The following is a 27,991-nucleotide window of genomic DNA, read 5'->3' as shown; positions in this document are numbered from 1 at the left end:
CATAATATAACTTATGTGGACAGCTTAATTGAAAGCCATAAGTACATGGAAACTTGAACAGGGCATGAGATTTTGTAAGTTTGTCCAGACTGATGCCTCGATAAATCTCAGGAGTTGAGCAGTGAATAAAAAAGTATTTGCAAAGTCCCCTTGGGGGAATGGTGAGAAAGAGGGAAAATTCAACTTCCCCAAGTGGAGAATTCTTGATTTTCTCATAAGCAGTAGGCTGAGCCCCCAATCTTTGGGTTTGTTCATATGAAACTTCCCGCAAAGGATAGGTCAAGCCTACTTAAAATTAGGCCTAAGAGTCACCCCCAGGAGAACCTCTTTTCTTGCTCAGCCAACACGACAAGCAAACTCACTGCCCTCCCCCTCTCTGTGTGGAACATGACTCCCAGGGGTGTAAACCTTCCTGGCAGCTTGGGACAGAAATCCTAGAAGGAGCTGGGGCTCAGGAATTGAGAAAACCTTCTCGATTGAAAAGGGGTAGAGAGGAATGAGACAAAATAAATGGTCAGTGGCTGAGAGTTTCAAATAGAGTCAAGAGGTTGTCCTGGAGTTTAAGGTGTATTAGGGAGGCTAGAGCGAAGTGCCTGAAACTGTAAAGCTGTGTTCCAGTAGCCATGTTTCGTTAAGATGATTGTATATATAGCTTTCACAAGTGACTGTGTGATTGTGAAAAGCTTGTTCTGATGCTCCTTTTAGCTACAGTATGGACAGATGAGTAAAAAATATAGATTAAAAATAAAGAAATAATAGGGGGAACAAATGTTAAAATAAATTAGGTAGAGGGAAATATTAGTAGTCAACGAGAGGTAGGGCTAAGCGGTATGATATGTATGAGTTTTTCCTTTTGTTTCTTTTTGTGGAGTGATGTAAATGCTCTGAGAAATGATCATGGTGATGAATATACAACTATGTGATGAGATTGTGAGCCACTGATTGCATACCAAGTATGGAATGTTCATATGCTAAGAACATTCATATTGTATGTTGATTGCTTTTATTAATAAAAATTTTTTTTAAAAGGATAAAATCACAGAGTTATTTTGTGTTATTCAGAAATACTGTCACTGGTTGCCAGAAAGAGGAACGTTAGAACTTAAACAATGGTATGAAATGCTAAAGGAATTAAAAAAGGTTTGCAGACAAGGGGAAAATATTCCTGTTTCCATTTGGTCTTTGTGTAACTTAATTAGAGCTGTTTTACAACCACTTCAACATAGTAATTCAGAAATAAAAGTAACAGCGTCCATGAAAGTAATAAGCCAGCTAATGCCACAGATGAAATAAAAAGGGAGGAAAAGGCCACTTCTTTTCATTCTGAGGAATTTCCTTTTTTGCCCTCTGTAGATAAATTATCCTGTAAAGGAATTTATCTTGAGCAACCAGAATATACTCAGTGTCCTCCTCCTTTTGCTCTTCCCAACAAATGAATGAATGAACAAATGAATGTCCACCATGATTTTTGGTTGCAGTTCCCAAAGGACCAACAGTCTCATTGGGAATCTGACAGGCTCAATTAGAGGGGGATCCAATATGTTTCCAGTACTAATTACCCAAATTCCTCCTAATGACCAATTTCCTCAAGGAGGGCACCAATTTGAACATGTACCTCTTCCTTTTAAAATTTTAAAAGAGTTAAAAACTGCTTGTGCTCAATATTGCACCTCCTCCCGATATACTGTGGACACTTTTAAGAGGACTAGCACAGTCTAAGAGATTAATTCCATGGGACTGGGAGATGCTTGCTCATGCTGCCTTAACAGCTTCTCAGTTTTTGCAGTGGAAAATGTGTCTATTAGATGAAGCAAATCAACAATCAGCTCAAAATACTAATGCACAGCCACCAGTACCAGTCACAGCAGATCAAATTATGGGCACTGGACCACATGCCAGGGTTGGAGCTCTGACACAATACGATGATGTGGCTATTGTTCAAACTCATCTTGCTTGTATTAGAGCTTGAGAACAAATTACTCCTCCTGGAACAGTTACTCCCTCTTGTATGAAAATATTGCAAGGGAATAGTGAACCTTATGTAGAAGCCATACCTTTAACTTGGAAAACAAATGAGCCTATGTGGGTTGAGCACTGGCCCCTATCTAAAGAAAAATTAGAGGCTCAAACTCAATTAGTTCAAAAACAGTTTAAAACAGGACATATAGAAAATTCTCATAGCCCTTGGAATTTTCTAGTATTTGCCATAAAAAAGAAATCAGGAAAATGGAGAATGTTAACTGATTTGAGAAAAGTTAATGCTGTAATTCAGTCTATGGGGCTGTTACAACCTGGCTTGCCCACACCAGTTATGATTCCTAAAAACTGGTTTTTTATTGTGATAGATTTAAAAGATTGCTTCTTTGCCATACCTTTAGCAGAGCAAGATAAAAAGAAATTTGCTTTTACTGTGCCCACATACAATCATCAAGAGCCAGTGCATAGACATCAGTGGAAAATTCTTCCTCAAGCCATATTAAACACCCCTACAATATGCCAGAGATATGTTGGATTGACTCTGCAACCTATCCAAGACAAATATCCTAAAGTATATATCATTCCTTATATGGATGACATTTTAGTAGCCATGGAACAAGAAGAACAGTTACATATTATTTTTCAAAGCTTAGAACAAAGACTAAATAAAGTAGGATTACAAATAGCACCAGAAAAAATTCAAAAAACAGTTCCATATAAATACTTGAGCAGAATAGTAAATAAAACTACTGTTACTCCTCAAAACATTCAGATAAGAAAAGATCATTTGCAAACACTAAATGAGTTTCAAAAATGGTTAGGAGATATTAATTGGTTATGACCCATGCTCAGAATTTCTACTTATGCCTTACATCATTTATTTGCTACTTTGAAAGGAGATCCTCAGTTAGACAGTCCCAGAAAATTAACCATTCAGGCTGAAATGGAATTTGAATGGCTTCAAGAACATATTCATTCAGCTAAATTGCATAAAATTCAAATTGGAGTACCTATATGACTTTTAATTTTTCCCTCAGAACATTCTCCCACAGAAATTTTAACACAACATGAAACTATACTAGAATGGATATTTTTGCCTCATTCCACATGGAAAAAATTAACAACTTACCTAGATAAAATGGGTCTATTGATATTTAATGGCAGGTTACAGCTAAGACAATTGTGTGGACAAGATCCAGAGAAAATTATTGTTCCACTTACCAAAAAAACAAACTGAAAGTGCATATCAAACTAATTTAAATTGGCAAATAGGCCTTGCAGATTACCTGCATGAAACTGATAACCATTATCCTAAAACAAAATTGTTTCAGTTTCTCAAACTTACCACTTGGATTTTACCTAAAATTATCAGTAAAGAACCTTTAAGTGATGGAGTTACTTACTTTACAGATGCCAATAAGTCAAGGAAAGCTAGATATTATGGATCAGATACAAAAGTATGGGACACCAGGTGTACTTCAGTACAAAAAGCAGAATTAACAGCAATTATTCAATTAATAAGAGATAAACCAAATTCACTCAATATTGTGACAGATTCTCAATATTCTGTACTGTCACTTGTAATATTGAAACAATTAATTTAAACACTGACAGCTGTGAATTAGGTCAAGTATTTAAACAACTACAAAATGCTATCTGTGGTAGTTAGATTCAGTTGTCAACTTGGCCAGGTGAAGGCACCTAGTTATATTGCTGTGGACAAGAGTCTTTGGTACGTGAACCTCATCTGTTGCTGATTACATCTGTAGTTGGCTAGGAGGTGTGCCTGCTGCAATGAATGATGGTTGACTTAATTGGCTGTTGCTTAAATGAGAGAGTTCAACGTAGCACAGCTCAAGCAGCTCAGCATTCCTCATCTCAGCACTCACAGCTCAGCCCAGGCCTTTCAAGATACAGAAAGAAGTCACCCCAGGGAAAGTTGTTGGAACCCAGAGGCCTGGAGAGAAGGCCAGCAGAGATCACCCTGAGCCTTCCCATGTAAGAAAGAACCTCAGTGGAAAGTTAGCTGCCTTTTCTCTGAAGAACTAACAAAATAAATCCCCTTTTATTAAAAGCCAATCCGTCTCTGGTGTGTTGCGTTCAGGCAGCTAGCAAACTAGAACATTATACAACAACATAAACATAAGATTTACATTGTTCATATTCAATCTCATACACAATTACCAGGTGCATAGGTGGAAGGTAATGATAGAATTGATAAATTATTAATTGGAACTGCAGAAGCTTCCAAATGGCATGACCTTACACATTGCAATTCAAAAGGTTTACAACAAAAATTTCATTTAACTTGTTCTCAGGCTCCACAAATTATTCAATGTTGTCCAGCTTGTGGTCCCTTACAGTCTATACTATTCACACCCAGAGTGAATCCATGGGGTTTACAACTAAATGAAATCTGGCAAACTGACATTACACATCTCCTTATTTAGAAAATTGGCTTATGTTCATGTTTCCATTGATACTTATTCTGGCTATTTTGTACCTTCTCCTTTAAGTGTAGAAACAGCTAAACATGTTATTGCTCATTTTCTGGAATATTTTGGACATATGGGAATTCCTTTACAAATGAAAACAGATAATGGACCAGCCTATACATCTAGAAAAGTTCAATCATTTTTTCAATTATGGAACATAAAGTATGTAACAGGAATCCCATATAACCCACGAGGTCAATCTATCATAGAAAGGGCTCATCAAATACTCCAAATGCAATTTCAAAAACAAAAAGGGGGAAATGGGGAGATATTCTCTGTATTAGTTAGGGTTCTCTAGAGAAACAGAATCAACAGGGAACACTTGCAAATATAAAATTTATAAAAGTGTCTCACGTGACCGCAGGAACGCAGAGTCCAAAATCCACAGGGCAGGCTGTGAAGCCGACAACTCTGATGGATGGTCTGGATGAACTCCACAGGAGAGGCTCACCAGCCGAAGCAGGAGTGGAACCTGTCTCCTCTGAGTCCTCCTTAAAAGGCTTCCCATGATTAGATTAAGCATCACTCATTTTAGAAGACACTCCCCTTTGGCTGATTACAAATGGAATCAGCTGTGGATGCAGCTGACGTGATCATGATCTAATCCTATGAAATGTCCTCATTGCAACAGACAGGCCAGCACTTGCCCAATCAGATAAACAGGTACCACAACTTGGCCAAGTTGACACATGTCCCTAACCATGACACCTAGAAATCAATGTAGCCAAGCTATGATAACATTAACTTTTTTCTATGTTAGAGGAGAAGTATCTGAGACAGCCGCAGAAAAACATTGGTCAAAGGTATTACACAAACAACTTTTAGAACAACCTATTTGGTGGTAAGATTTAGATATGAATGAATGGAAGCCTGGGTGGGTAGAAGTGTGGGCAAAGGATATGCTTGTATTTCCGCAGGTGATGGGCAGCCATTGTTCTGGATCCCTTCTAGAAGAATCAAGCCAAGATATGAGCAGGAAACCACAGAAGAAACAACATGTGGTAATGCCCCATATCTAACAAGATAAGTCACCTTCATGGGGGCAAATAAAAAAGTTAGCGCAGGGTAGCTCACGAGGCAGTTGCAATGGACTGAAAATGGCGACAGTCGTAAAAGCTCTGGCATAAAGAAAGCACTTGCTGGTTAACATGCAGCTGGGTGCCCCCATTTAATACTCCTGCGAGAAAATGAAGACTTGATTGAGTACTGCAGGCTCTGGGAAATGAATTTGGGTCTCCAGCAGAGCAGGTGAGAATTTTGCCACTGAGCTACCAGCGCACCACCCTGCCTTTACTTTTTGTGCTGAAATATAAGGAAAAGATTGTGCAGTGAAGAAGTGGAACACATTATACAATATAGTATTTGAGGAGCCTCAGTGCTGAAGGAATGAGAAAAGCCTTTTTCATCTGCATCTCCCACATCATCATGGTCATCTTGTTCTTTATTCCTTGCACATTTATATAAACACATCTTGCAATGACCTTGCCCATGGAAAAGATAATTGCTGTGTTTTATACAATTGGAACACCTTTGCTCAACCCTCTGACTTATACATTGAGGAATGCATAAGTGAAAAATGCCATGAGGAAGTTATGGAGAGAGTCATTGATCTCCAAGGACAGATGATAAATGGATGTTCCGAATTCTTCTTCAAAGCTTGGATTGACCAAGAAAATTTAATAGAAAATACGTTCTTGTCATTGTGGTTTTCATATAATCTTACTTTAAAGCATGAGAATTAGTTCCTTCATAAAAATAGGCAATACGAATACATATACTACTGAGTGTTGAGTCAATTCTATGTAGACAAAGTCACAACACCTGGTACAAACAGGCATGAAAGGCCTGTTGCCTTAACTATTGTTCCCTGTTGTTTGTCTGCCTCCCTTGTCTGAATAGTATCACTCTTGGTATTGATTTTTTGTTATCACAGTTCTCTTCATCTTGATTTCTACTATTGTCTTGCTTGTGTCATCCCTCTGTATACTTATATCCTCAGACTAGAAGATTTTCCCTCCTACAATATGTTTCCTTTATTTGGCAGTTCAGTCCCAGCATTAATGTTCTCTGACTCAGAAGAAAGTATAAGATTCAAATAATCATAGAAAGTACATGTTGAAAGGGATATTATAAATAGTCTAGGTAATCTTCCTTCTAATTCTGGATTTTTCACTCCAAATCCTTACCACGTGTCTACCTAGCATATTTTAGAACAGAGGCAGAACATGGAAAGAAAAATTCACAGTTCTGAAGGAGTTCCTTATCTTACAAAGGCTTTGGCTCTTTGGATTGTATCACTATTTTTCCCTTTTTAAAACATATATTATGCTTCTAATTTGATCCCTTCAATTTTGGGGAAGGCAGAGAGGTTTAGGTTTCTCATTGATCATAATTATTATAATGTAAGGTTATTTGAACATAGTACAAATGATGCCAATTAAGCTATGCTTTTCACAATCAGATGTAACTTTTACTAAAAATTATAATGTTTGACAGTACATGTATTTACAATGAACTAGAAGTAAGGTGTGCAAACAGTTGATGGTAAGGAATTTGAAACTGTAAACAGATAAAAGCATATGATAACCAAGAGGAGGATTTTTAGACTTTGAAATAGAAATATGCACATCACATTATGAATATATGAGATTTTAATGCAGTACTGAAAAGAAAATATTTTTTCTGTTCTTATCCAGAGAGGACTGAGAAGTTTGTCTGAAACTTTTATTTCTGCTGTACGCATGGATACCACCTTTTGTCATGATTCATCCAACTTCATAGTCTCTAATTACATGATCATTAGTAATCATTCCAAATTCAACTTAGGTTTCCTTTTGTATTTTTTTCAATACAGAAATTAGACATGTGTATTTGTCTTTATTTGAGACTTGAATTTCTATTTATAAAGTAATAAATTGCATTAAAGTTAAAAAAAATAAAAAGTTAGCACAGGAAGCTGAGGAAACTCTTAAGGAGTCAGGCAGGGAAAGAAATACACTTAATTTGTTTCTTTTACTTTGGTGACTGTGGTTGAACTATCCATTAGTCACTTTGTCTTACGCTTTAATAAGCACTTAAGTAAATTTATGTTGCTTGTTATCTTTGCAACTATATTAAATATACCTATAACTAAGGCTGAAAATTATACTTATTGGGCATATGTACCTAATCCTGTACTGTTAAGACCTGTCACATGGCAAGATGATTCTGTAGCTGTTTATATAACTTATCTTCCTGGAACAGTTGATTCTCATCTCCCTTACTTCCAAAAGGAGGAAGAAGGAAACTTTAATATCTCTATGATGGCATTTCAAGGCTTTCCTTTATGTCTCTCAAGTCATGATAATACTCCTTGTTTGAAATCAGAACTTCAAAGATGGCTAGGTTATACTCCTAAGAAAAATAATTCTCTGGCAATTGCATTTGCTTTCTGGAATGCGCTTTGCATATAAAGAGAAATCCATTTCTGAGCCTGTTCCTAATGAGCTGCCTTTATGTAAAAACTCATCTACATGGACACCTGAGTCAGAGCATATTTAATGGCAACACTGCCATGTCGAACAAAAGTCAGTACTCGTTAATGGCTCCTATGGAATTGTAACGGATTGGTCCCAGGAGGGGTATGCAATTCAGAATTGTAGTTCTGACTCAAAGTGTTAAGTTACCTTGGTTTACTCTGAATAATTATTCTACTGAAATTTATACCAATGCTACAAATAAAATCTTGTGGCATGGGATGGGAATGGTAGCCCCACCCCCTTTTGTCAATTCAGGTCCTCGGCAAACAGCAGTTTGGAAACTGGCCATGAGTTTAGTCCCTATTCATATTTGGCAAGGAAATTACTCTTTAATAAAACCAATCTATTCTCTTAAATTTAAAATTGATCAAACTGGTTATATTCAAGCTTGTGTGATTAATCCTTATGATATTTTAGCAGGAACAATTGCCTTTAATTCATCCTTATCAGATATACAATGTTCTGATTGTCAATTACTTACCTGTCTTAATTCTTCTATTTCTAAAAATCAGAATTTTCTTCTTTTAAGAAGGCACCTTGGAGTATGGCTTCCTATGAACCAAACTCGACCATGGAAATCTTCACCTAATACACACGTTTTATTCAAAACTTTACAATATGTGCTTAAATGCACCAAAAGATTTATTGGTACTTTAATTATGGTAATCTTGGGAATCATAGCCCATACTACTACAGTGCAGTAGCCAGAGTGGCTTTAACACAAGAAATTCAAACTGCACATTATGTGTAAAAATGGCATGAAAATGCAAGTAAAGTATGGACTTGGGTTAAAATAGATAAGGAAATTAATCTGCATATAGATGACTTAGAACAGACTATAATTATGTTAGGAGATGTAATTCAATCATTTAAAATGCAACAGCACTTGTTGTGCATTTGTAATATCACATCTTTCTGTATCTCTCCATACTTGTATAATGAAAGTGGACATAAATGAGAAAAAATTAAAAGACATTAACTAGGGCATCAACGTAATTTAGCTCTAAATATTAATGAACTTCAAGCAAGAGTAGTAGAAATGCAAAAGGATGTTCCCAGATTATTAGAAGGCACTGATGGTATGAATGGATTGCTCAAGGGCTGCAATCTCTTAATCCGATAACATGGTTGAAAACATTAAAAGGATTTACTATTAGCTGAATAGTGATGTTAATTCTTCTCTTTTGTCTTTCATGCATAATCTGGGAATGCTGCCAAAGAAAGCAACGTGAACCAAAATTAAGGACTGCTACCTTGACCTCTGTCATGCTAATGCTACAAAAATAAAAAGGGCTGGCTGATGGCTGAGGGCAAGGGCATGGGCACACTGCGCCCTGCTAATGTTGTCATCTGCTGAAGCAAATGCTCTCAAGGTGTGGAGGGCCAGGAACAATTAATCAGGCCCAAGCAGGAGCAATCAATCAGGCCCAAGCAGGGAGAGTCCCCACACCAGTGGGGAGGAATACCCCCGAGAGTTAAACAATAACCAATGCTAAGAAACTGTGGGAATGGGATAGGTTTTGGCAACGGCTAACAGCATTCTTCTGCTTCTATGATACACTTGCTTGCTAGCAACTGTAAAAAAACCCACAGCATGATTTTAGCCTTTATAAGCTCACCTTGAAAACCACTAGAGGCTGCTCTCTGAATCCTCTTTCTTGGAGGTTTCTGAGGCAGTCGCCGGCTGGCTAACAAAGACTCCAAATTGGCTTGCAGTTTTGAATTGTGTGGTCTGACTTTCGGTGCACCCCACAACAAAGGACGCTGACTCTAGAGGCTGAAGAGACCTGAATAGAGAGCATTCTGACAGGAAATAAACGGTTCCTGGGACAAGGAGCTGGGAACTCAACTTCGTAGCTTTGCAGGCATGACAAATATTCAAAAATAATTAAGCAAGGTTTGACTTGCTTTGACTATACTCCCTAAAGCAGTTCCCATGTAAGAACACAATAAAATATGTGGACGTCAGTTTATTCGGGGCTCTTGCTCCTGATGAGGTTGAGTTCCCTGACCGCACTTAACTAACTGCTTGTGTCTGTCGTTTCTTAATCCTGTTCGGTGCCCCTTCTTCTCCCCTGTTCTCCAGGAAATCCCGGCAATTTAGGTTTTCTAATATATTAGCATAGAGTTGTTCATAGTATTCTCTTATAATCTTTTCTAATTTCAGTGGTGTTGGTAGTAATGCCCCCTTTTCATTTCTGATTTTCATTATTTGTACCTTCTCTCTTTAAATTTGTCAGCCTAGCTAAATTTTTGTCAATTTTATTGATCTTTTGAAAGAACCAACTTTGGGTTTTGCTGATTCCTTTGCTTTTTTTTTTCTTCCATTTATCACTGCTCTATTGTTATTTCCTTCCTTCTGCTTTCTTTAGCTTTAGTTTGGTCTTCTTTTTCTAGTTCTTCCAGCTTTGTGGTTCAGGCTTCTGAAAAGCAAAAGTTCTTAAATTTGATACAGTCTGACTTTTTTTTTTTTTTCTGGGTCATTCTGTTGGTGTCATATCTAGGAAATATTAGCTCAGCCCAAGGTCACACAGATTTTCTATGCTGTTTTCTTCTAGAAGCTTTATACTTTTAGCTCTTACATATAAGTCTCTGATACACTTCCAGTTGCTTTATAGAGTGTACGAGTCTAAACTCATTTTTTTTGCATATGGTTAGCCATTTGTCAAAGCACCATTTAAAAGACTATCATAATTATTATTTTTAAATATGTCTATGGACAAACTAAGATTTCCATATGTTAATTGTAAAAATATTTGTATCTTCATATTGTCCTGAAATCAGGAAAATGTTTAGTAAAATAGATCATTACTATAGCAATGCAGATATTCGTAAGAACTTTCTACTTGCTATTTTGAGAATGTTCACAGTTTTGACAGCTGATCAGCTGGTATCTAAGTCAGTGTTTAATATCTAGAATTTAAGAACTTTGCTATCTGAACTTGTAGATTTTTTTCCTTGTTGCCTTAATTTTAAATTGGCATATGAAACTTACTGCACAAACACAGGCTTTACAAAGATTACATGTATACTTTATTTAAATATTCCTATGTTTAAAATAACTAAGATATTCATTTTTGGTGGTTCTAAGTGTATTGTTTGTTTTCTTAAAAAAAAAAAGACTATCACTTTGAATTATCTTGACAACTTTGGTAAAAATCAATTGTCCATAAACATAAGGTTCACTTCTGGACTCTGTTTTGTTCCATTAATCTATATGTCTATTCCTACGCCAATAGACACTATTTTGATTACTGTATATTTTAAATTTTGAAAGTCTGCCAACTTTGTTTTTTAATAATTGTTTCAGCTATTCTAACCTGCATGAGGACAAAGCTATGATTATGGATTCTTAAGGACTCCATATAGAACCAGTCCAAGGCAATCAATCTTCATTAACGTCTGCTAGTGCTAGTGGGTACTTTTTTTTTTCTTGTCTACAGTCTCACTGAGCATGTAGTCATTTCCGGTATGGCTCTCTCTAGAACACAAGACCTGGTCCAGGACCCCAGGTAAAACTCAAGCTTGCAGGTCACTAGACTGCACACCACCGCAGTCATAGTCAGGTCTCACTTTTTCTATCTTCTAACCTCATCCATGGATATTTTAAAATTGTCCATCATATTTTATCCCCCATTTCTATTTTTATTTTTTTATAGCAGGAGAATTTTTGGAATATCTAGTCCTCCACCTTACTGGAGAGGGCAATGTTCTTTCCAAATCTTCTCAGCATTAATGATCCCTTTAATTATCCTATTCTCTGTCCACCTCTCTGGACTCTTATTTTGAAATCCATATCTCATGGACAGACAGCATTTATTACATAACAATTAAACAGACTTTTGTCCTACTGTATTGGTAACAGTGTCTGATCCGACAGATCATACTACGGTTTTCACCAATCAGAATGTCAAGAAACTACTGCGCTCTCAGTAGGAGCCTCTTAGTTTAGTGCCCTGTCCTGTGCTGGACCCTAGGGTTAGACAAGAAAAGGCATAGTCTTGGCCCCTGTCCTGATGAGTGGGAAATTTTACTGAATTGACCTAATTCTAGCCAGATGGTTCTCTACCTAGCCAAGTGGTGGACTTTTCTAACTACTGATACCTAGTCTCCACTCATTGAGGCTCTTATTCAGTAGAATGAGGGTCTGGATATGGATTTTCGGTAGTTGTGGTGGGTATAAATGTGCGTTTATATTAGGACTTTTGAAATACTGCTTGTGAACTGTAGGCCCATCTGGTTCAATTTGCCTCCCCTGTAGTATCCCTGAGGCTAATCAGCCTCACAGGGAACTTGCTGCCCACAGGGGCAGCTTGTTGGCCCCAGAACACCTGTGTCCCAATTTTTTCCGTGGTTGAAATGTTTTCTTGTAGCTGTTCCCTCTTCCAGCCACGATTTCAGGCATACCCAGAACAGTGTTCTGTCTCCCCACTGCTCCGCAGCTGTCCTCTGGCAGCCATAGGTAAGGTTTCCCCAGCAAGTATATGGCCTAAAAACCCTAGCAGTCAGCCAGCCTAGGAGCAATTAGGGATTTCCTAGAGGAAGTGACTTTCCAGCTGTTTAATGCTTTCCGTCCTGGAGATTTATGAGGGACTCTTATCACAGACACTTAGGGTTAGTAGGGGTCTTAAAAGTCTATTCATATGCTTTCCTTCTATTAAGTGCCCAAAGGATTTGTTTGCATTACCTCACTTAATCCTCACCACATAGAAGGACGAATTTCAGAGGTTGGTAAAGCTTACACACAGATTTTTTTAAACTTTCTTTACATTAACATATAGTAAAATTTCCTCCCTCTCCCCTTATATTCGGGTACAAATCTAAGTTTTAATACATGCATTGATTCTTGTAACCACCACGACTAACAGAATACTGAACAGTTCCAACAGTCCCAAGAATTTCCTTTTTGAGCCCAATTTTAAAAGCAGGTCGAGCCAGCTTTTAGGCTCCTGTTCTCAGTCTCAGGCCTTACTCCAGGCTACGCTCCCTCTCATCGTAGAGAACCTAAACCCAAGGCCCAGAGATGGGGAGTCACACCAGGTAATACAGCCTTAAATCGACGGCCGAAGGAAACTCCATCTGGAACTCCTGATTGCGAATTCCAGCGCGAGGATTCCGCTACAAAGGACAAGGAAATACTCCCGCCCATAAAGGCGTGCGCGCATGCGCCGGCCCTCCTCCCAATGCCGCGCACCATACCCGCGCCCCGCCCCCCCACTGCCGCTCCCCCGCCCGGCCCCGCCCCTGCCCCCGCCCAAAAGAATCTGGTGCGTCTCGGGTTTCCGTCAGTCGGAGTCCTGATCCGCATCGCTTGTGTGGTCCTTTCAACTGCTTCCAGCCATGTTTGTTCCCCTGCGCCGGGTGTTCGTGGTGGGGGTTGGCATGACCAAGGTAAACTGAGCCCTGAGGTGACAGGAAAGCGGGGGTCGTGTCAGGGCCGGGCGCTGTCTGTGCAAAGAGGGCGCAGGGGCGTCCTGCCTGCTAGTACCGGCTTCTTGGCCTGTGGGATATCGGAGTGGCGAATTGGGTGGGTCGGGGTGTAGGTCGAGTCTTAAGGGTGAGAGTTTCGTGATACTTCGGGGTTTTTACGACTGCTGTTTCCTCTTCCTCCTTCCCTTTTCTCTCAAGAGTCAGGGTTTCTAAAGGAGTCCCGAGATAATTCAGAGTCCTCATCTCCTTTCATTTTGAGGGGAGTGCAAAAGTATTTGGAGCTCAGACCTAGGCGAGAGCTGTCTCAAACACAGAAGGGAAGGAGGTCGTGAATGTCACCAGTTCTGCACCTCCAGGAGCACTTCCTAAAGGGGACTCACCCAGAACAGTTGCAGGTGTGATGCGGAGGAAATGTAGTTGGTGTACTCAGCGTCTTGGCGCAGGTGGCAGGTTGCCTGGATTCTATGGTCTAACTTTCTATTCGTCAAGTATTCAGGAGGCCAGAGTCTCCTACACTCATATTTCTTGTAGGAGACCATAGGCTCCTACACTCACCTTCCCACCTTTGTGGGCAGGGGTGTTAGCTTGCCCTTTGTAGAGAAGTCCTTGGGCTGGAGTTTGCAAACTGTACTAACTCCAGTTAGTAGTGCCAAACTACCGTTAGTTTCTCTGCTCACTCTGTTCTATATCTCTTTTGCTTTGCTTTTGTCCTCGCTGACCGTCATTTTTCTTGACCTGGTTGAATTATTTGTGATTTGAAAAATGTGGGAACATATAAAACGCAATTTTCTATTTTAAGCATTTTAAAGTGTACAATTGAAGACATTAATTACATTCATAATGCTGTGCAACCATAACCACTTTTTTCTCTTTGCATGTTTTTAAAAATTTTTAACTTGATTTCTTGTGCATAATATAACATATACACAGCAAAGAAAGAAAACAGCAATACTTTTCAAAGCACTCTTCAACAAGTAGTTACAGGACAGATCCCAGAGTTTGTCAAGAGCTACTGTACCGTCCTCTCAGATTTTTCCTTCTAGCTGCTCCAGAATATTGGAGGCTAGAAGAAATAAATATATATATATTTTATCATTGCAATATAAAATACCATATATATATATACAAAAAAGCAATAAATTTTAAGGCACAGCACAACAATTAGTTGGAGAACAGATTTCAGAGTTTGGTATGGGTTACGATTCCATAATTTTAGGTTTTATGCTTTTAGCTGCTCTAAAATACTGGAGACTAAAAGAAATATCAAGTTAATGATTCAGCAATCATGTTTGTTTGTTAATCCCTAACTTCTCTGTATAACTCCACCATCACCTTTGATCTTCTTCCCACTCTTTAGTTGTGTTTGGGCTATGCACATTCTAACTTTTTCATGTTGGAAGGGACTTTCAATAATTTGGGATAGGTAGATGGAACTAACTGATGTTCTGGAGAGGCTGGGGCCTCAAGGTTTCAGGACTTACCTGGTCCAGGGACCCATCTGAGGTTGAAGGTTTCTGGAAAGTTACCCTAGTGCATGGAACCTTTGTAGAATCTTATATATTGCCCTAGATGTTCTTTAGGATTGCCTGGAATGGTTTTGGTTGGGGTTTGGCAAGTTATTATAGGAAGCAATGTCTAACTGAAGCTTGCGTAAGAGTGACCTCCAGAGTAGCCTCTCAACTCTGTTTGAACTCTCTCAGCCACTGATACTTTATTAGTTACCCTTCTTTTTTCCCTTTTGTTCGGGATGGAATTGTTGATCCCATGGTGCCAGGTCTGGACTCATCCTTGGGAGTCATCTCCCACACTGCCAGGGAGACTTTCACACCTGGATGTCATGACCCATGTAGGGGGGAGGGCAATGATTTCGCTTGCAGATTTGGGCTTAAAGAGGGAAAGGCCACATCTGAGCAACAAAAGAAGTCCTCCAGAACTAACTTTTAGGCATACCTATAGGTAGGCTAAGCTTCTGTGCTACCTACATAAGCTTCACAAGAGTAAGCCTCAATATCAAGGGCTTGGCCTATTGATTTGGGTGTCCCTAATGTATAACCACTTTTTATTTCCCCAATTTTTCATCACCACAGACAAATCCTTTGTACCTATTAAGCAGTAACTCCTTGTTGCTCCCTCCTACCAGCACCTAGTAACCTTTAATCTTCTTTTATCTCCATGAATTTGCCTGTTCACGAATGTGAACTCATGAATTTCGTGAGTAGAATCATGCAATATTTGTCTTTTCATGTTTAGCTGCTTTCACTGAGCATGATGTTTCCAGGATTTATCCATGTGTACCATGCACCAATACTTCATTCACCTGTAAGGCTGTTGCTAGTATTCCATTGTATGTATATACAATATTTTGTTTATCCATTGATTTGTTAATGGATACTTCAGTTGTTTCCACCTTCTGTCTGTTGTGAGTAATACTGCTATGAACATTGGTATAGAAGTATCTGAGTTTCTGTTTTCAATTCTTTTGTGCATATGACTGAGAGTGAAATTGCTGGAGTAGGTGGAAATTCTATGTGTAACTTTTAAAAATATATGTATTTTATCAAGATATCTTCACATATATGCAGTCCATCCAAAGTATACAATCAGTGGCTCACAGTATCATAACATAGTTGCTGCATATATTTGTAACTGTTGCCTCTTATCTGCCTTAACATGCCCTGACATATCCAGACATCTCTCGTTCTTGCAAGCCTTGCTATTCTAACCCCCTGCCTAGCAACTCCTGAGCATATATCGCACCACCTTTTCACCTCTTCTTCATTAGACCATGTACACTCCTCACCTCACCACCCATTATAATATTCAACACACCTCCTAGCCAATCCACATCCTACGCGACACCATACCAGCTGCCCATCAAAGTTTCTTCACTTCTGTTAACTCCCCCTCACCAGCCCTATATATTCTTTGTGTTTCCTCCTGTCGGGGTCTTAGCCTGTAAGCCTTGCCAGCCAGCTAGGTCCCGCGAGCCCTATGCAATAAACTACTGCTATTATTCTTTAGTCTCGGTTTATTGTGCTCGCGCGCCCTCCAAACCTTCGAGCCCCGTGGTCTCGGCTGACGCCGCTCTCCGGCCGAACCACATCCGAGGACGAGACCCCAGTGCGGTCGGGCTAGGCAAGCCCCAAGCCGCACATAGTTGTATGTTCATCACCATTATCATTTTTAGAACACACCAGTAAAAGAAATAAAAAGAAAAAATAAAAAATTCATACATCCCATACCCCTTACTCTCTCTCTCATTGACCAATAGTATTGCCATCTACCCTTTTTTTTTTTTTACCCCTTATCCGTCTCTTTATTATTTATTTATTTATTTTGTTTTTATTGTTTACTCATCTGTTGTGCTGGTTTGAATCTGTGGTGGACCCCAAAAAAGCCATGTCCTTTAATCCTCATTCAGTATTGCTAGGTGGGAACATTTTGATTGTTCCCATGGAGATGTGACTCGCCCAATTGTGGGTGGTAACTTTTGATTAGATGATTTCCATGGAGGTGTGTCTCCACCCATTGAAAGTGGAGTTGCTTTAAAAGAGGAAACATTTTGGAGAGAGTCCTTTTTTTAGAGTCACGAGAAAACCAGCAGATGCCGCCATCTTATACATTCATCTTCAAGAATCAAGGGTACTGGAATACAGTTCAGCAGTTCCTGGTACTTCTGTCTAGAATACACCATAAACTAAAAGGGCTATCTATATAATGCATAAGAATAACCTCCAGGATAACTTTTCAACTCTGTTTGAAATCTCTCAGCCACTGAAACTCTATTTTGTCTCATTTTTCTCTTCCCCCTTTTGGTCAAGAAGACTTTTTCAATCGCATGTTGCTGGGTCTTGGCTCATCCCTGGGATTTCTGTCCCACGTTGCCTGGGAGATTTACACCTCTGGGAGTCAAAAGTAGGGAGGGCAGTGAGTTTACCTGCTGAGTTGGCTTAGAGAGAGAGCCCACATCTGAGCAACAAAAGAGGTTCTTTGGAAGTAACTCTTAGGCATGATTATAGGTAGGCTTAACTTCTTTGTTATAGAAATAAGCTTCATAAGAGGCTGCCATAAGATCAAGGTTTGACCTATTAACTTGGGAGTCCCTTAATGTTTGAGAGAGTATCTGGGATTTTCCAGGTGGGAAGGTTTAATAGCTGCATATTTTTTCTGCAATCCCTAAAAGGACTTTGCCAATGCTTTCTAATTATTTGCCAAACATATTCTGGAATGTATTCCAGTATTACATTAAACTGTACAGAATTGCAAGACTTTGTTCCCAGTTCTAGGCTTCATGTGTTTAGGTTGTTTAACTGAACTTAGCCAGACAGGTTAAATTAGATTGTGTGCTATAAAAACTCTAGGTTTTGGACTATAAACCTCTCTTCCTTTGATCACATAAAGAAGGTGAAGTTCTAAAATACAGACAATATCATCCTTTACCCTATATTCTGATTTACCATAGTCCCAGCCAGATTTGCTTCATTCTTATCTCTAATTGAAGGCTGATTTCTTTTTTGACATCTTTAACAGTTGCTGTAGAAATACTGACTTTTAGAGCTGTAAAACTCCAACTCTGAGTCTTAGATGTCACCAGGTACCCCAAGTTCCATGGAAATACTGGGTTATACACATAGCACAATATCTCAGAATTTAGAACTAATACTTAAAACAGCTCAGGAATACATATGATTGCTGTAAGAGCTTACAGTCTAGGCCCCAATTTTCTTATAAGTATTTTCTAAAAGAGACCATACCATATTTGTCCTTTCTCATTGTGGCTTTGAATTGCACTTTCCTTATAGCTAATGATGTTGATCATTTTTTCTCTCTTTTTTCCAAATTAGAACATTTGTAGGTTTACAGAAGTACAGAATTCCCAAACAATCTTCCTTCCCCTCATGCTTGGTTTTCCCTATTAAAATTTTGCATTATTGTGGTATGTTTGTTACAATTGACAAAATAATATTGTTATTATAATTATACTATTAACTGTAGTCTAGATGGTATCTCATTGTGGTTTTGGTTTGCAATTTCTTAATGTCTTATGATTTTGAACATCTTTTCAGGTGCTTTTAGACTACTGGTTTATCTTCTTTGGTGAAATGTTTATTCAAGTATTTTGCCCATTTTTTTATGTTGAAAATATAATTTTAATACATAATTCTTCATCTTACATAGGAGCACAATAAAATATACCACATTCTGAATAAACTCCAGAAGTTACAAGAATAACAGTGGGGAAAATTCAAAAAGGCTACGATAGCCTTTACCTTAAACTCCAAGATTCAAAGGTTCTAACCTGTAGGCTAACATTTGATACTTATTACTAGCTATATTTATGACTTAAAAATAAGAAGAAATAGGAATCAGATATGAAGGGGGTGGGAAAGTACAGTTTTGAACGGAAAGGGAGAAACTCAATGAAGAAAAAATTACTGAATATCAAATTAAAGAATAAAAGAGCTCCCATGGCAATTACTGTAAGGATGAAAGCAGGAATCACTGGCTGAGGAGCTAATGTTCTCAAAGTTTGAAGAAACCTTTTCTAATGACACTTACGCAAACTGTTTACTTGAGATTTGCTTATCAGGTCTATAAGCAAGACTGATGAATGCCTCAGCAAACCCCAAATGATTATCACATCAGTCTTTCTTAATAACACACACCAGTGGTCACATATGACGTTTTCAACCAAGAATTAAGAAAAAGGTCATAACCAAAACACCAGATACGTGTGGTCATCATGTTAAAGTCCTGTACATTGATCACAACTGCATCTTTGTTGTGACTCTCCTGTACAGTAATTTTCAAACACTGTGACAAGAGACCAATGATCTTCTAACTAATCATAAAATGTAAGCACATTTACTTTTACTTTAAATTTCTAGGAAGAAAAAATGCATACACTTATGCATTATGCCTGCTCAGGGCCAGCTGATAAATACTCCATTCAGTGATAGCTTCACACAAATTTGTGACAGTGAAAAGAAATTGGCAAAATCTACCTCTTGCCTTTCAATTTGTCAGATGATGAAGACCAAAACAGAATGTTCCATCAGAGTTTTAATTTTTAAAAACAATTGTCACATTGACTACATATAGACATGTCTAAGAGTTACTTCTGGAGGACCTCTGTTGTTGCTCAGATGTGGCCTCATTCTCTCTAAACTCCAACTCTGCAAGTGAAATCATTGCCTTTCCCCCTACATGGGACATGACACCCAGGGGTGAAAGTCTCCCTGGCGATGTGGGAGAGGACTCCCAGGGATGAATCCAGACCTGGCACTGTGGGATCAACAATTCCATCCTGACCAAAGGGGGGAAAAGAAGTGTAATTAATAAAGTATCAGTGGCAGAGAGAGTTCAAATAGAATCAAGAGGCTATTCTGGTGGTTGCTCTTATGCAAGCTTCAGGTAGACCTTGCTACTTGTCATAACCTACCAACCCCCAACCAGGACCATTCCAGCCAATCCTAAAGAACACCTAGGGCAATATATAAGGTTCTGCAGGAGTTCTATGCACTAGAATAACTTTCCAAAAACCTGTAATCTCCAGATGGGTCCCTGGTTCAGATAAGTCCTGAAACCTAGCCCAACCTCTCCAGAACATCACATAATTCCATCTCCCTACCCCATATTAGTGACAGACCCTTCCAATATAAAAATTTTAGAATTGCCATAGCCCAAACAACCCCAAAGAGAGGTATGGAAAGATCAAAGGTGATGGTGGAATTATACATAGAAGATGGGAACAATAAATTAATATGAATGCTGAGTCATTAAATTGATACCTCTTTTAGTTTCCAGTATCTTAGAGCAGCTAGAAGTAAAAACCTAAAACTGTGAAATTATAAACCATGTCAAAGTCTGAAATATGTTCTACAACTAATTGTGGTGCTGTTCTTTGAAATTTATAGCTTTTATATATATATGTTCTTGTTCACAAAAAAAAAAGAAGAAAAAAAAAGGTTGATTGTGATGATAAGGAAGTATTTAAGCCCTCTAGCCTCCTATGTTCTGGAGCAGCTAGAAGGAAAAATAAGAGAGTATTGTATGGTAGCCCATGACAAACTCTGGGATCTATCCTGTAACCACTTTTTAAAGAGTGCTTTGAAAACATTGCTTTTTTATTCCTTTGCTTTGTATATATGTTATACTATACAATAAAAAAAGTTAAAAGAAAACATGATTGTCACATTAGAAAAATGAAAATAAACACAGTAAAATAAACTATACAAAAGCAAAGTAGAATAACAAAAAATATTTTACTAAAACATAAGATTTACAGAAATTTTCAGACAAGCTATACAAAATGGTCACAAGCTTCTTTTTTGAATGGAGGATTCTACACTTGACAGCAAAGTCACAATGTTATTAGTGAGGGCTGTGATGTTTGTTTAATGTTCTAGTTTTGGATCAAACAATCAAGCTTGTCCATGTACCGCATCTAAATAAAGTTAGACTTGGCTAGAGGGCATATTCTAAAGAACAACTGGTTAGCTGCTTTTAACCAATGCATTTAATTAGATCACCAGAAAAGGGGTGGGAGGGGAAGAAGGAACTTATAAAATAAAAATAAGGAAAAACACTCACACCCCTGCAGCTAACCCTGACTACTACCTTCATTCACAGTGCTTTATTCTTAAACCATGATGGGGGAAATGAATAAAAGCAGGAGAGGAACCACTGCTTTTAAATGTTTTGCAACAATCCAGATGATACGTCTAGCCTCTGCTTGTGTTTTACAACAGTGAATCAGGAGAAGACACAGAGTTGCTAGTGTAGATTTAATCACCAAAGGGCTGATGATGTCTGGGCTTTTATTCTGTAATGTTTCTAAGACTGTGTCCATTAAATGCAAACAAAAAAGGAAGAAGTCTTGGCAGAACAGGAGAAGTGATGCACACTGGATGATCAGATTGATTTAAATATTCATGGCCTATAGCCTAGTACATGCTCTAGCTGTTTCTATGGTTTGGGCTTCGTTGGTCTTCCACTGCTCAGCTACAGTATTTGCTAATGGATCATCTGGATTGGGAACACTTAGCAAAGCCTAGATTGCTAGCAGAACTGTGAGAATCTGCAGTGCTGGGGACCACTTATCTTTTAAAATATCTAAACATATTCTTCCCAACTTGTCTACGTTAGGGTGATAAATTTTGGTCATGAAATGTACTTTAGTGGCTGCCATTGGGTATTCTTCTTGAAGAAATAGTTCAACTTTAAAAGTCCCTTCCTCAAGGGAGGAATCTTGGGGGCCAGCAATGACCACATGAAAATAACAAGCGTTGCTCTCATCTGGTTCTGCTTTAATGCCAGGAACTGGTCCTGCCAGCAAACGCTGAGTTTCAATGGTAATCCTGCGGGGCAGCCCAGCCGCCTTGTCAGATACCGAGTTCAGCCTCTGGGCTTGTCTTGCCCATTTTTAAATTGAATTGTTTTGTCTTTTTGTTGTTGAGTTGTAGGAGTTATTTATATATTCTGGATGTTAAACCCTTATCAGATACATGGTTTCTGTTTTAGTTTTCTAGGCTGCTCAAACAACTACCATGAAATGGTCAGGTTAAACAATGGGAATGTACTAGTTTATGATTTTGAGGCTAAAGGAAAGTCTAAATCAAGGCGTCATGAAGGTTATGCTTTCTCCCTGAAGACTGTGGTGTTCGGGCGCTGGATGCCAGTGATCATTGCTCCTTAGTTTGCTACATGGTAAGGCCCAATGGGGACGTCTCCTGGACTGTCCCTTTTCTTCTGGGTTCTGTTGATTTCTGCTTCTTGCTTCCTATGCCTTTCTCTCTCCCTCTCTGAATTTTACTCCACTTATAAGGACTTCAGTAATAGGCTTAAGACCCATTCTGGTTGAGGTGGGTCACACCTTAACTGAATTAGCCTCATCAAAAGGTCCGACTTAAAATGGGTTCACACCCACGGGAATGGATTAACTTTAAGAACATGTTTTTCTAGGTGTTCTAGTTTGCTAGCTACTGGATTGTGATATACCAGAACTAGAATGGCTTTTAAAAAGGGGAATTTGATAAATTGCTAGTTTATAGTTCTAAGGCCATGGAAATGTCCAAAAGCAAGTCTATAGAAATGTCTGATCTAAGGCATCTAGGGAAAAATACCTTGGTTCAAGAAGACCTATGAAATTCAGCGTTTTCTCTCCACCGGAAAGGCACATGGTGATCAGGGTGACGTCTGTTAGCTTCCTCTCCAGGCCTCTTGCTTCATGAAGTTCCCTGGTGGCCTTCTCCTTCATCTCCAAACGTTGCTGCCTGGTGGACTCTGGTTCTCATGTCCTTCTAAAGCTTTCTCCAAAATGCTTCCGTCATTCTGTTGTGGTTCTGTGGCTCTTTCCTTGTTCTCAAAAGGAACTCTCTTCAAAATGTCTCCTCTTTTATAAGATTCCAGTAAACTAATCAAGACCCAAGCTTAATACCCACAGTTAATTGAGTCATATCTCCTTGGGGATAACCTAATCAAGCTTCCAACATATAGTGCTGAATAGGGATTAGAAGAAATGGTTGCTCCCACAAGATTGACTAGGATTAAAACATGGCTTTTCTTGGGTATATAAATCCTTTCAAACTAGTACATTAGAGTACATACAGCTTCAAACCACCAGAGTTTCCAAATATTTTCTACCATTTTATAGGTTGTCTTTTAAATTTCTTTATGAAGTCCTTTGATGTACACAAGTTTTTCATTTTGTTGAATTCTTGTTTATCTATATTTAACTTTGTTGCTTGTGCTTATGGTGTAAAGCCTAAGAAACCATAACCTATCAGAAGGTCCTAAAGATATTTCCTAGTGTTTTCTTTGAGGAGTTTTATTGTTTCGATTCTTATATTTAGGTCTTTGATCTATCTTGAGTTAATTTGTTTATATGGTATGAGGTATGGAGCCACCTTCGTTCTTCTGCCATTATTATCCATTTTTCTCAGTACCATTTATTGAAGAAACTGTTCTTTCCTCTTTGAGTAGACTTGGAACACTTGTGAAAAACCAATCGGCCATGTATATAATGGCTTATTTATGAATTCTCAAATCAATTGCACGGCTTTATTTCCGTCCTTGTGCAGTACCATGCCATTTTGATTATTGTAGCTTTGTAATAAATTTTAAGATAGGGAAGGTGAGTCTGCCAACATTGTTCCTTGTTTTCAAAATGGTTTTCATTATTCAGAGCCCTTTACCCTTCCATATGAAATTAATGATTGCCTTTCCCATTTCTGCATAGAAGGTTGTTAAAAATTTTGTTCAGGATTGCATTGACTCTGTAAATTACTTAGAATAGAATTGACATCTTAACAATATTTAGTCTTCTAATTCATGAGCATGGGATGTTCTTCCATTTATTTGGGTCATCTTTAATGTATTTCAGCAATTTTTTGTAGTTCTTTGTGTACAAGTCCTTTACATCCTTGGCTAAATTTATTCCTAGATATTTGATTCTTTTAGTTGCTATTGTAAATGGATTTTTAAAAATTTTCTTCTCTGATTGTTCATTATTAATGTATAGAAACAGTGCTAATTTTTGTGTTATCTTATATCCCACCATGTTATTGAATTTGTTTATTAGCTCTAGGAGCTTTGTTGTGGATTTTTCAGTGCTTTCTATATATAGGATCCAGTCATCTACAAATAGGAAATGTTTTACTTCTTTTCCAGTTTGGATTCCTTCTGTTTCTTTTTTTTGCATAATTGCTCTGTCTCCAATTTATAGTACAATGTTGAATAATGGTGATGACAAGTCAGCATCCTTGTCTTGTTTCTGAGCTTAGAGTGAAAGGATTCAGTCTTTCACCATTGAATATAAGGTTAGCAGTGGTTTTTCATATATGCCCTCGATCACACTGAGGATGTTTCCTTTTATTCCTAGTTTTCTAAATATTTTTGTCAAGAAGAGGTGCTGGAATGTCTCAAATGCCTTTTTTTGCAGGAATTGAAATGATCATGTGGCTTTTTCACATTGTCCTTTTAATATGGTGTATTACATACATTGATTTCCTCACCTTGAACCACCTTGTGTTCCTGTGATGAATCCCACTTGATCGTGTTGCATAATTATTTTAATGAGCTATTGGATTCAGTTTGCTGGTATTTTGTTGAATATTTTTGTATCATATTCATGAGGGATATTGGTCTGTAATTTTCTTGTGATATCTGTCTGACTTTGGTATTAGGGTGATGTTGGCCTCATGGAAAAAATTGGGGAGTGTTCTCTCTTCAATTTTTAGAAAAGTTTGAGGAGGATTGGTGTTAATGCTTTTTGGAATGTTTGGTAATTATTACTGAAGCCTTCTGGTCCTGGGCTTTTTTTTGTTGGGAATGTTTTGATTACTGATTGCTTTGGTTTGCCAAAGCTGACGAAGTGCAATATACCAGAAATGGACTGGCTTTTAACGATAGGTATTTACAAGTTTACAGTTCTAAAGCCATGAAAATATTCAAATTAAGGCATCAACAGGACTATGTCTTCTACCTGAGGAAAGGCTGCTGGCAATCTGGGGCACCACTGTCACATGGTAACTCAATCTGCTGGTCTCGCCCAGGTTTCGTTGCTTTCAGCTTCTGGTTCAGTGGCTTCCTCTCTGAGCTTCCACATGTTTCTCTCTTTTAGCTTCTGTATTAGTTAGGGTTCTCTAGAGAAACAGAATCAACAGGGAACACTTGCAAATATAAAATTTATAAAAGTGTCTCACGTGACCGTAGGAACGCAGAGTCCAAAATCCACAGGGCAGGCTGCGAAGCCGATGACTCCAATGGATGGCCTGGATGAACTCCACAGGAGAGGCTCGCCAGCCAAAGCAGGAATGCAACCTGTCTCCTCTGAGTCCTCCTTAAAAGGCTTCCCATGATTGCATTTAGCATCACTAATTGCAGAAGACACTCCCCTTTGGCTGATTACAAATGGAATCAGCTGTGGATGTAGCTAACGTGATCATGACCTAATCCTATGAAATGTCCTCATTGCAACAGACAGGCCAACGCTTGCCCAATCAGATGAACAGGTACCACAACTTGGCCAAGTTGACACCTGTCCCTAACCATAACAGCTTCTGTCTTTCTTAAGTTTCTCTGGGCCTCCTCTTTAAACTTCTCTTGGGCTTTTTTTCTATCTTTTGTCCACTTTATGAAAGACTCTAGTAAGAGGATTCAGACTCACTTTGAATGAGGTGGGTTGCATTTCAATTAAAATAACCTAATCAAAACGTTCCATCCACAGTAGGTCTGCACCCACAGGAGTGGATTAAATTTAGGAACATGATCTTTTCTGGAATACATACAGCCTCAAACTATCACACTGATTCAAACCTTTTCCTGGTTATTCTGTTGAGATCTTGTATTTCTTCTTGGGCCAATGTAAGTAGTTTGTGAATTTTTAGGAATTTGTCCATTTCCTATAGGCTGTCTAATTTTGGTGCATACAGTTGTTCATAGTATTTTCCTCTTATTATCCTTTTTGTTTCTTTGAAATTGGTATTAATGTCCCCTTTTTCATTTCTGATTTTAGCTATGTCCTCTCTTTTTCTTTATCAGTCTGGCTAAAAGTTTTTTGTTTTCTTTTTTTAATCTCATTGTATTTAAAGTATGTCGCTTGTAGACATCTTATAGGTGGACCATGTTTTTTCATCCAGTCTACCATTTTTGCCTTTTAATAGAAGAGTTATGCAATTACACTTAAATTAATTATTGATAAGGAAGTACTTATTTCTATAACTAATTTCTTTGTTTTCTAAATGTCTTCTATGTTTTTTACTTCATCAGGTCCTCTGTTACCCTGTTTTGTATTTCAGTGACTTCTTTGTAGTGTACCATTTTTGATTGCCTTCCTTCCTTTTTTTGGGGGGGTACACGGGGTATATGGTTTGAAAATCGAACCCAGAACTCCTGCATGGAAGGCGAGTATTCTACCACTGAACCACCTCAGCAATTGCACTTAACATTTGAAACTTACAACTACCTCATTTGAATAATACCCCACTTAGTTTCAATAGTATACAAACTTACTGTCCCTATACCTCTCAAGCCCTCTGTATTAGTCCAGGTTCTATAGAGAACTAACAGGAGGTATCTGTAAATATGAGATTTATAAAGGTGTCTCATGCAACTGTGGGAACGCAAGAGTCCAGAATCCATAGGACAGGCTGTGATGCTGACAACTCTGGTGGAGGGTGTCAGCGAACTCCACGGGAGAGGCTCGCTGGCTGAGGAAATGAAAATTCTGTCTCCTCCCTTAAAAGTCTTCACCTGACTGGATCAAATCCAACTGATTGGATTCTCTCATTTGTGGAAGATACAGCCTTAGTTGGTCGTAAATGTAATCAGTCACATATGCAGTCAACTGACTGGTGATTTTATACACCAGCCTTCTGGTTTATCAACCAGCCACAAAATGTCTTTGCAGTAACAGGCCAGTGCTTGCCTGACCAGACAACTGCATACCATCACCTGGCCAAGTTGACATCTGAACCCAACTATCATACCCTCCTCTTTTATATTGTCATTGTCACAGATAAGATATTTATACATTTTTTGTCCATTAACATAGATTTATAATGGTATTTTTTGCGTTTGCCTTTTGAATTATATAGTAAAAAGAAGTTACAAACCAAATCAAAAGGATCCGTTTATGTGACAAGTCATATATAAAGACTGTGGAATCAGAATAGCATTGGATTTCTGAGCATCACCCTTGGAAGCTGAAAGACTGAACAATGCTTTCAAAATTTTGAGTAAAATGTTTTATCCTAGATGATATTTCCTAATAAACTCAAATTTATTTCCTAATAAATGCAAATTAATTCAGATTTGGGGATAGAAAAAATTTTTTTGAAAAATTTATCTTTCACACATCCCTTTTTAAGAAGTTAACTAGAAAGTGTGGACACTAAAATGGTGGTATAAAGCTAGGAAGGAGACACTGGACCTTAGAAATAGTGAATTCAATATAGAACCAAAAAGAAAATCTCAGGATGGCAGTTATGCAAGGGCTTACACAGCAAGCCAGTCTTGTTTGGAATAGGTACATGGATTGTTCCAAAGGGAGTCTCTGGGAAAAAATAATTTTTGACCATAACTTTTAGATAGATTTAGAGATTAGAGTGTAGCATTGGAGATAGGTATATAAAAAGTAAGCAGATGAAAAATGAGGCAGTTATTCAAATTTAAAAAACTGTAATTATGTTACTGTATTCAGTGTTAGTGTTTATTATTATTCTGAGATTATTATGTGTATAATGTGGGATAAAATATATGACTAAATGTAGGCACCAGTAGTCATCGTGTTCTTTGTGCGTTCATTTCCTCACAGGAAAAAAAAAAAGGCCAATTTCATTTTATATTGTCCTTGATGAAGCAGAAAGCAATGATTAACTTTATTAAATCTGAACTCTTGAGAATGTCTTTTAAATATACTATATGATGAAATGGGAAGTACTCATAAAGCATTTCTGCATGCTGAAGTAGGGTGGTTGTTTGGAGAAAAAGCAATTGCGTGGTGTTTGCATTGTGAGTTGAAGAACCAGCTGTCTTTTTCACAAAAAAACCAGTTTTACTTGAGAGAAT

General features: G+C 38.1%; 1 protein-coding gene and 1 pseudogene across 1 annotated transcript in view; one reads left to right on the top strand and one right to left on the bottom strand.

The window, feature by feature from the left end:
• The first annotated feature begins 13,247 nt into the window (after window positions 1-13,247).
• SCP2 (sterol carrier protein 2) overlaps window positions 13,248-27,991 on the top strand; it is a 177,072-nt gene continuing 162,328 nt past the window's right edge. Inside the window, exon 1 of the mRNA XM_077149616.1 lies at window positions 13,248-13,381. Coding sequence (XP_077005731.1) covers window positions 13,331-13,381 — 51 coding nt within the window. The 5' untranslated portion in view covers window positions 13,248-13,330. The remainder of the gene's footprint in view (window positions 13,382-27,991) is intronic.
• On the bottom strand, window positions 21,345-22,601 carry LOC143654410 (ubiquitin-conjugating enzyme E2 N pseudogene; annotated as a pseudogene).

Source organism: Tamandua tetradactyla, chromosome 2, assembly GCF_023851605.1.
Source record: "Tamandua tetradactyla isolate mTamTet1 chromosome 2, mTamTet1.pri, whole genome shotgun sequence".
Lineage (NCBI taxonomy): Eukaryota > Metazoa > Chordata > Mammalia > Pilosa > Myrmecophagidae > Tamandua > Tamandua tetradactyla.
This window is presented reverse-complemented; position numbering and strand designations above follow the sequence as displayed.